Here is a 10,532-nt window from a genome sequence, read left to right on the forward strand (position 1 = left end):
GCTTTCGTAAGAAACCGTAGAAACCGTACCATGCAGATCAGATTGCACGTGTGGTATATCAGTTTCTCATTTGACGGGGTGGTAGATTTTGGGCATTTTTCAGAGAAAAAAAAGAATTGTAAATAGTGGCAAGAGTCCGAATTAAATTGTATGAACGCTTCATCATCAGAAATAAAGTACTACACTTCAAATCTTAAATCAGAAAGGATAAACAGGTCACGCGAGAACTTATTATTCGTATACTTTGATTGGATGACAACTGACAGCCAGTTGTAGCAAATGAAGCCTTTGATCACGCAAGCTAGAAACGCTTTCGGTCTCCGCTGTATTTACGAAAGAATGCAAAAAAAATGGCGACGGGCGGAAATGTACCCGAGCTAGGCGGGTATGATTACGAGTTTATACGTAAAGTTCCCGAGGATTGGGAATGTCTTGTGTGTCATTTAACAATGAAAGATCCTGTGCAGATTATGGGATGTGGACATAGACTCTGTAGCATCTGTATGGAATCCCTGTTGAGGTGAGCGATATCTATTATGCTTGAACATAAGTACTAACCAGTGATCATGATATTGATCAGGGGCACCCAACGACCGTTTTCTCTCTAATGCTGTTAGATGCTGTTTTAGGCTATCTGGAGTACTTTTAAAGCTCTGTAGGTTAATTTTAGGTTGCACTAAAAATATTTTATCTGTTCGGATATTCTAGGGGAACTTGAGTATTCTCGAATTTATTAGGGCTTTTTTGTCCATTTCCCGAAAACCTTAGGTCTTATCGCCTTTCCGAAAATGATAGCTGACCTTTTTTCGGTACTCAAAACGACATTTTCAACAGTCCGAAAACAACAGACTTTAAATTTCTCATATCACGAAAGTTCGAGGTGCCAATTCTCTCAAGAAAATCAGAGGGGATTAAAGGCCTTCCGAACAGATAATTTACCGAAACGATCCGTTGGGTGCCCCTGATTGATGCTATGCCCTTGAAACGTTCACAAACACATCGCTACAGAACAGATGCAGTCGAGTGAATTTATATTGACCGCACGCGTGTGTTGTGTAAGCATAAATCATACATGCACAGTGTATTAATTAGAATAAGAATAGCTAAGAATGAAAGCATGTTTCAGGTTTGATTGTCGACGATCAACAGGTCGAAAAGGTATTTATTTGCCGGTTTTACTCCAGTTTAGTACAGATCTTACATGACGTTTGATGCTACAAGGCTTTTCTTGATTTGTAAAACCGGGAATCCTCCAGCCATATGTATTCTATGAAAGATGATGGGCGGATATTTCATTTTATTTTCTAATGTGAATTTTTCTTTGTTCAGGCGCACATCACCGACATGTCCAGCAGACAGACAACGTTTGTCACGTGAGAAGGTATTTCATTCACATTGCTTAAGCCACGCGGTCACGCAATCACTTATTACTTTGTACTGCAATTTTTTACGGCAAAAAGACCAGAATATATGTTGTTAAACAGGCTACGCTAAGGGTAAAATGTAGAGAGATCTGACTAAAAGCGAAATGGTTGCACTGTCTGGGTTTTACGGGAGCCTAACGAAGTGAAACGGGCACACTCCTCTCTTCGGGTTGTAATCGCCCCCAGAACACAGGCAAGCCTGGAGAAACGGGAGCAAGTGACAAAGAAACACATGTTCATTTATATTGAAACAAATTTCCCCTCTTATGCATTTCTCCCGTGAGGGGAGGGGGTGGGAAGGGGAGCAAAGCTGTGCACTACCTTACATATTAGCAATATAGGTATATGCAGCACTTGATCAATTCACGTCTTCAATGCTTCAATTTCTCGCATTCCGAGCGAGTGTACTTGTTTCCCTAACTTTTTTTAGTTCAATTCACAATTTAACAATGGAGATACCCACCATATTTTCATAATGGCAGATATTTCCAGATGCCGCTTGTCATCGCATAATTCTGGATCTTACCGTGAAATGTCCTTATTTTGGATGTTCATGGACCGGAGAACTGCGGTCCGTGAAGGTATGTAATATCTGAGTTTTTTTCGAAATTAAAAAGTAGCGCACCCATCAAAGAAAACAACAACAACAACAAAAACCCTCGTCCGTCTAGTGGCTAATTTTGCTGCGAATTTGAGTAAATTGTCGAATTTCTAATTGGACCTGATCAAAAACTGCTTGTCTCACGGTTCCTACCGAACACTATGACTTGAGGCGTAACGTTTTCAGTTTGAACAAGTATAAACATGTTCTAGCTTTGTGTCATGTTCGAGAAAGAAGTCTGTCGGATAACTGATTGATCGCATGATGAAAGGAAAGTTGAACGTTGTTTGAATGTCAGCTACACTGTAGGTTTAAACTGAGTCAAGGCGCTATGAAGGCGAACTGAATAACTCGAGAGGGATCGCACTGGGAATGAGGTCTTTATGGCGGATTAGGGTGGGTAATCAAATTGATGACAAATGAAACTACTACGAAATAATTTCACGCGCGTTTTGTCAAAATTATAATAATTTAATAGAAAGAAGTACTTGAATAACGAATTATTTGAATTTTGGCAAAACGCAAGCGAAATTATTTCTTAACAGTTAGGAGTTTTCTCTTTTGATTGCCTTTTAATAACATGGATGACAAATAACACTTCAAATCGTGGGTTTTCGACTTGCTTATTTATCGAGAAATATCGCGCCAAAGTTGCCATGGCAATTTTGTAACCTCACATGTCAAATTATAACGCTGAAATTTCGCGCCAAAATTAAGGATTAATGTGTCACCAAGAGATCATATTCTCTTGTTTGTCACCCGAGATATACCTTTCTAACCCTTCATTTTCTCTTGGTTTTAACTATGACGTTTTCTTTTATGTTTCTTTTTTTTTTTTTTTAATTTATTTATTTAAATATTTCAAGAAACACCAATCAGAATGCCCTTTTAAAGTGGTCAAGTGTCCAAACTCAGGCTGTACAGAAAAGCTCACTAAACAGGACCTGAAGAGTCACGTGACATTTGAATGCTCTTGGAGAACAGTGAACTGTGAATATTGTCAAGAATCTTTCGTCAAGAACCAGAAACAGGTTTGTAGACTTTTACATGACCGAAAAAAAAAAAAAACACGCACTTTAATAATAAGTAAGTGGTATTACAGACGACAACTTAACGATGATTTGAGATATTTCTTGCCTTAACCCTCGGACGTACAAGGGGAGGGGGGGGGGGGTCGATTTCCCCCTCCATAAGGTTTTTTCACATTTTTGAAAACACGATTTACGCTAAGGGGCTGAAACTTTCAGTAGCTGTTCATTCATCTCCTGCGGAAATTTGTGTCTGTCATTCTGGCTTGATTTTGTATTAATTTCCGTTATGATAAATGAATAAAGATGGTAAATTTTAAGCTCGGTAATGAGATGTGCAAAGTGAACTGATCAACATGACACGAGCGTAGGACAAAGAAGTAATCTGAGTCCCAGACAGGAATCGAACCCATGACCTCCCGAACACCGGGCGGGCGCTCTATCCACTGAGCTACGAGAACTCATGGAAAGCAAGGCCTTTTAACTGAGTTCATATGTGACAGGTGTCCTGCATACTGCTAGGATCAGCACTATCGAAGTCTACGTGAGCGTGATAAATGAATAAAGACAATGAAATGTGAAAGTGAACTGATTGTACCGCGGTTGGGGTATGAGTTAGCTCGTACGTCCGAGGGTTTATTAAGCTATACTTGAATTAAAACGCCCGTGAACTTTTTTACCTTGTAAAAGTGATTCCTCTCTGCTTTCTTTTTTTTTTTGTTTTTTTTTTGTTTTTCTCAGAAACATGTTAGGGTGTGTCAAGAGTTTCCAGTTCACTGTACTAACAAGTGCGGTTTAAGAGATATTCCACGAAAAAGGGTTAGTTGTTCTAAAACTACCCTAGAAAATACTCGCTCTTTGAATGGCATTCGTTAAGCCAGAACTAGTTAGAGTATCCAGTAGCAAATCCAGAAGTACTGAAAGGGAGGGCCGCGAAGTAAAGATGGGTTCTTTCTTCTCTTAGCTGGAGGTGTTCTTTCTTGTTCCAGTGGGACGGGCCAATTTCATGTTCTTTATGTGTTACTTTTTTCAACCAAAGAGCGGGTCTGCTTTCCTCGTACGCTCCCGCAAGTTTGCCTCTACTGTGTCATGGGTGATAAAATTCGGTGTTGAAATTACCTTGGAAGTGCTCGACCTGCATGATTCTTTAATTTACGGTTGTTTTTGCTTCCAGCTTGAGGTTCATGTTCGCGATGAATGTCCTGCAACGGAAGTTCAGTGTGAATACAAGAACTTGGGATGTGAAGAAGTGGTACGAACTTTTTTACACATTTTTGACACAAATTTGATTTACCATATGCTAGTCCAGTCATACAACAACAATTTCTCGAGTTCTACTGAAGTTGCGTCGCGTTGCGTCACAGCTTACGTCATTTTCGTGGTCCATACGTTCCGCCATCGACCATAGCTCTCGACCGCGACCGATAGGCGGCCACGGTTAGAATACTGTCAGTTATCGAAAATAACAATTCTGGGGAAACATCTAACATGTTATGATCGACCTTACGTGAAGAGTTTCCTTGACCTTAAATTTTGTTAGAATATTCTTTCTAACCGGGATAAGCTCCGGGTGTGTGGGCCACTGGCCTGACGCAGACTTGACCGCTTTACCTATTCTTTCAACTGTCCCAATTAGACTACATACGACCACCGCACCAACATTAAACTAACATGGAATCATAAGCTATATATATGTAGAAAGGGACTTGTTTTCGAAACTCTTCGCACTGTAGAAAAATACGCGTCTAGCCTTAATTCCTCTTTTATTGTGACATTTAAAAGATATATTTTCTGTTTACAGTTTCCGAGATCAAACGCCCATTCTCACGCGGAAACTCATGTTGAACGTCATTTGGACCTAGCCCTCCGCGGCCTTGAAACTACCCACGACCAAGTTCGCGCTCTTGCCAGCCTGGTGAAGGAACAGTCGCAAAAGATACAGAAACTAGAGAAGGAAATGTCCAAGGTTAATGAGCAACCCCATCAGATAGAAAAGCTAGAGGAAGATGTGTCAAAGATTAGAGAGCACTCGCAAGAGATAGAAAGACTGAAGAAGGATATATCTCAAGTAAAAGCACACACACGACAAGAGGAGAAGCTGGAGAAGATTACCGAGAACTATGCCCCGTTTGTATGGAAAATTCCTCACTTTCAAGCCGTTTATGAGAGAGCAGTGACAGGAGAACAAGAGGTTGTGCTGAGCGAGCCGTTTTATTTGTTTAAAAACGGATACAAGCTGAAAATAAAAATGATGCCTAATGGAGGTAATACACTCGACCCTGTCGCACATAAAGAATATAAAGGAAGATTTCTGTCGCTCTATATCAAAGTTATTCCTGGAGAATATGATTCGATATTACCGTGGCCTTTCACAGAAAAGGTACGAGTTACATTGATTGATCAATATGTGCGCAAGGACATGAGAGAAAACATATCGCTTGTTATTGACCTTGGCGATCACGCGTATTTTCGTCCTGTTGTTGAAAAAGATGCTGAATATGGCTTTCCGGATTTCGTCAGCCAAGATATTTTGCGATCACGATCGTATGTTAAAACGAATACAATTTTTATAATGGCCAGTAGAGAATATCGAACATAGACAAAATATAATTTATCTCAACTGAGAGAGATTTTATAAAAGGATCGATGGAATTTCATAGAAGGAATGGGATTAAATACTAAAATTCAATGCATGCGTCAGGAGTTATAATCGGGGACGGATCCCCGATTATGGCTCCTGCATGTATGTCGTTTCTCCTCACCAATTAACATATCAGTAAATATCAATTAATTAATGTGGGTTCGAACCCGGGGGAGGAGGGGTGGGTACTATAGGTATGAAATTTTGTTCTCGATTTAATTGAGATAGCTATCTCGCATTAAGGGCCCATTAACCGATCTTTTCGAGCCGTTGCTAAGGAAAATTTATTCCCATATAACCTCATCATTTTTTGTTACTTCAGAGTTATTTCATGTGTTTTAACTTTTTCACGATTAGTAACACTAGTGATGACGTCATCAGGCCACGCCCATGGTCATGTGACTAATACGCTATGCATAGATTTAGTTTCATTTCTAAAAGGTCAGATTTTGAGAGAATTTCAAAATATTAAAAAATTCGTAATTTTCTGAAAAAAGCATGATTTTGAAAAAGGAATGCATAGCTATCTTTCCAACGTCGGCTTTGATCGAAATCCGTCGAAAAAGGCTGGATTTAATGAAAAACCGCGTTTCCTTTAGCATTTAAAGAAACCGGAAGTGCGCCCGATATATATTGGAAGTTACCCTATCAGTGCGTACGCAATTTACACCACCAGCGCACTTCGGTAAGATCAAACAAAGCCACACGGAGTTAGTTTTTCTCTTTCTATTGCTCTTGTTTTTCTGTCTTTTTCTTATTTTGTCTCTGCTTGCACTTTTTTTACTTTGCATTTTGTGAAACACAAAGAAAAACACCTAAAATGTAAGCGAATTTGGAAGTTATGGAGTTGTTTTTATTTTCCGCGCTCAGGCTGACGTAAGTAACCGGAAGTGAAATTTCACCTCCTTAGCAATGCGCGCGAGCGCGCGCATAAATCGGTTAATGGGCCTTTAAGCTGGTGATTAAAAATTCTGTTTTATTTTTTGAGGAAAATCCGTTATCCTCACTTTTATTTCTTTGTAATAGAGAAATGGTAACAATAAATGGAAGGAGTTTAAAGAGACTTTTTTCTTTTCCATGAGGCAAGTCGAAAACGTTTGATAGTTTCCCACAACTTCTTTTTCCCAGATTTTATTAAAGCGTTTTACAAAATAATAAACCATATGAAACTTTACCCTCTAGCCTGCAGTGCAGGCGTTATTTTGGAACGGAACGATCGATAAACTAGGTTTTCGATGCCGCCGTCATGCATTATAATTGGATGCTTGACCACCGTTTTTTCCACTTCAGGCCTACTCCCTCGGCACATTTTCTCTAGCCCCAGTCCTCCACAGTTACTGAATCTAATCCAAAAATGAGCACTCGCGTGGCCAAAATACAACTGCACTGCAGGCTAAGATCCCCCTAAACTTCACTAACGTAGCAAAGACTACATCTGTGAACAAATTTCCTGCCTTTGCATCTCAATTTTTCTGCCAAAGGAAGAAGAGCAGGTATTGCCAGCTTGAATTGGACAGCCGAAAGAAGTCGAAAATGTTACCTTGAAAAACACCCCTACATTTCTCTTAGATTTACCTTGGGGAAAAAAAATCCACGTAAAACACCAGAGTAAAATTTAAAGGCTATCATGACAAACAGTAATTGTAAGTAACTTTTGGACCTTGAATGAAAGTTCAACCATGAAACATACACTCTACTAAGATTATGTCTTATCGAGGTTTGTGTCCGTTCATACTCTGTAAGGGGAAACGCCCTAGCAGAGTACTAAGGTAAATACAAACCAGAAGTGAATCGAGCCGGGTTCAGTACCTGTGTGACTACCGTGCCAGAGATATCAATTGCACTCTACACTATCTGAGATTATCTCACTAGTTCAGTAAACGATTGAAAATCAAGGAAAACACCGTGAAGATTGGACCGAATTTCTAGATGTACTTTGATTTCAGGTTGACGTGAACTTTTTTCAATGTGAGAAAACTAGTGTCCAGATCAGTACTGCCCCAAAGCTGACTGTGCCCCTTTAAGTTAAAGCAGACTTAAGCACCTCATGTGATTAGCTAGTCTACTGGGGAGAGCTACACCATTTACCAGGTTCTTTTTTTCTATTTTTTTTTTTCTTTATTATTGACCAAACGAAACGTAAGATAAAGATTATGAACCATGTCCCTAACCTTAAAAACAAAAGAGGTGCAGATCGACTGGAACGAAACCAAGACAGAAGTTTTAAATTGATGTAGATCATCGAGTCCACTAGAGTAAAAAGGACAACCAGTAAAACAGTAGTATCTGGAAATAAAAGCATCCTGCTGTGGACATAACCAAACACAGCAATTTTGGTTCATTAGTGTTTGCTTGGTTTCATTGTCCATGTAACTGTAAAGTCCTCTTGGGATTAATAGACCACAACAAGTAAATTAGTTTTATTGTGGGGGACAATTTGCTTTGGAAGACGGAAGGATACGCATAACTGTTCCAGCTAGCTAGTTATGAGTCTATTACTTAGAGTAAGCAACTGGGCAAATGGTGCTGCTTACATAGAAGGAGGGTGGTGTCCAAAGGATATGAAACAATATACCAGGAGAACTTCTATGGACGAGATACGATGGCCACATTTGATTTCATTGTCAAAATTTTTTAGTGGTTGTTTTTGTTTCCAGCTTGAGGTTCATGTTCGCGATGACTGTCCTGCAACCGAAGTTCAGAGTGAACACAAGAACTTGGGCTGTGAAGAAGTGGTATGAACTTTTTATACACTCAAAAATATTCTTAAAACGAGCTTCTATGAATACACTTACAAGGGTTTAGGATGTGACGAGTGGTCATCATGGAGATCATTCGCTCCTTTTCTGTCCACGTCTTAGTATACAATAGGATTTGTGTATGAATGGTGCGAGTAAACGTTTGGTGTAAAGAAGTACACATGCCCAGAGTGGGCGACAACAAAACATAGACGACTGGTTCTAACAGGGTAAAGGAGAACAGCTCAACGGCGCAAAGGAAATCCTGAACTCAACCCTGAGATGTGCACTGAGCTGAATAACAAGTTCGAATGTCTGTTAATGTCTTTTGTAACAAATTAAAATGAATAAAGCAAAGTAAATTGCAATATTTAGAGAGAAAGCTGTATGAGTACTAGCTGGATTTCATGTTGATCCTCTATCCTCGTAAAATTGCAATTGGAGATATCTTGGCTTTTCAGGGAGGAGTAAAATCGTAGTACCCGGAGAAAAAAACCTTGGATCATGACCAGAGGGAAAGTCAACCCACACAACTTATTTTAGTTTTTGCTTTATTTTATCTTTTTTTGGGGGGTGGGGGCGGAATTTTATTTTAAAAAATATATATATACACACAACAAAAATACATTACAAGACATTCAAGCAGGAATTACCACAGAATTATGTAACACAACCCACATATCGCACCAGGCCGGAATCTAACTTAAACCACATTGATGTGTGGAGAGCGCTCTCCACAAAGAAAATAATACGCAATGTTACTTGTAATTTTTATTACGGGAAACTGGCAAAAACTGACCGAACTGGTTAGGAATGACGTTTGTAGCAACATATCGATTGACCCTGTTTTTAGATTATTATCTAAAATAAATTTCTAAGTCATTATGAGACTTTTGAATGGACTAATTTTTCCGTTTACAGTTTCCAAGATCAGACGCCAAATCGCACTCACAAACTCAAGTTGAAGGCCATTTGAACTTAGCCCTTCGCGGCCTCGAAGCCACACAGCATCAATTTCAAGAGTTTGTCGTCGTGGTCAAGGATCAGTCACAGCACATGTCAGAACAGATTGAGGGATTGATGTCCACAGTAAAGGATCAATCACAGCGCATTAAGCCATTGATGTCCAAGGTAAAAGAGCAGTCACAACAGATAGACGGACAAGAACCAATTATGAAGATGTATTCGGCTCCCTTCGAATGGAAAATACCTAACTTTCCAGCTATTAGTGAAAGAGCAAAGGCAATAGAGCAAAGTATATCTAATGAACCATTTTATTTGTTTAAGTGTGGTTACAGGTATTTATTGAAAATCAAAGTGGTGTTTAGTAACAGAGGTAATAGCTCTACGTACGCCTCATTTGTCAGAGCAAATGGTTTATTACTTTCTATTAAAGCTGTACCTGGAGAATTTGATAAGTTGTTATCATGGCCTTGCACGGAAAAGGTACGTGTAATGGTGATTGATCAAGACCCCTGCCAGGACAGTAGACAAAACATACCGCGCGTTGTTGAATTTGGAAAGGACGAGAATCCCTTCTTTAGGCCTTTTAAACATGACGACCAGGAGTATCGCGTTATTCTTTTCTTAGAGAAAGATACTCTACAAACTCGACCATATATTAAGAATGACTCCATATTTATAATGGTCAATAAAGAATAAGGAGAATTGTCCATGCAAACAGCACAATTTCCATGTTGGCAACAAGTGATTGGTACGCTACCGCGAGAGGATGTCCCCAGGGATCGGCCTTCGGGCCTCTTCTTTGGAATGTTTTCCAAAACGATCTACACCTCTCCACTGATGAGAACAGGTTATTTGTGTATGCGGATGACCACCAACTGTTTTCAGTGGCGAAGACAACTAACGAAGCAGAAAGCATTTTAACTGAGGAAGGAAACAACATCTCTGAGTGGTACAACAACAACTTTTTAGAAGGAAAATAATTCAAAGTATCGGGTGATGAGTCTGGGCCCGAGGAACTGTCATAAGGATTTACACATTGTTATTTATGACACTGTAATTGATCAGAAACCAGAGATAACGCTCTTAGGGGTTACCTTAGACGATCAACTATCATTTTCGAGTCATGTAAGCAAT

General features: G+C 39.5%; 1 protein-coding gene across 1 annotated transcript; it reads left to right on the forward strand.

The window, feature by feature from the left end:
- Positions 1-190: 190 nt before the first annotated feature.
- Positions 191-10,139, forward strand: LOC110050571 (TNF receptor-associated factor 4-like). Its single transcript, XM_089290973.1, has 9 exons — positions 191-520; positions 1,330-1,381; positions 1,907-2,005; positions 2,892-3,056; positions 3,795-3,872; positions 4,228-4,305; positions 4,855-5,433; positions 8,352-8,429; positions 9,354-10,139. Exons 1-9 carry the CDS (start codon positions 351-353, stop codon positions 10,092-10,094), a joined length of 2,040 nt encoding a protein of 679 aa, XP_089147099.1. The 5' UTR covers positions 191-350; the 3' UTR covers positions 10,095-10,139.
- Positions 10,140-10,532: the final 393 nt, after the last annotated feature.

The sequence above is a fragment of the Orbicella faveolata genome, unplaced genomic scaffold, assembly GCF_042242905.1.
Source record: "Orbicella faveolata isolate gen_17 unplaced genomic scaffold, um_ofav_v1 contig_24, whole genome shotgun sequence".
NCBI lineage: Eukaryota > Metazoa > Cnidaria > Anthozoa > Scleractinia > Merulinidae > Orbicella > Orbicella faveolata.

Coding starts and splice junctions, on each gene's coding strand:
- LOC110050571 (XM_089290973.1), top strand. CDS start 351: ATGGCGACGGGCGGAAATGTACCCGAGCTAGGCGGGTATGATTACGAG. Junction 2,006..2,891: donor GAGAACTGCGGTCCGTGAAG/GTATGTAATATC, acceptor AAATATTTCAAG/AAACACCAATCAGAATGCCC. Junction 5,434..8,351: donor CGTGGCCTTTCACAGAAAAG/GTACGAGTTACA, acceptor TTTTGTTTCCAG/CTTGAGGTTCATGTTCGCGA.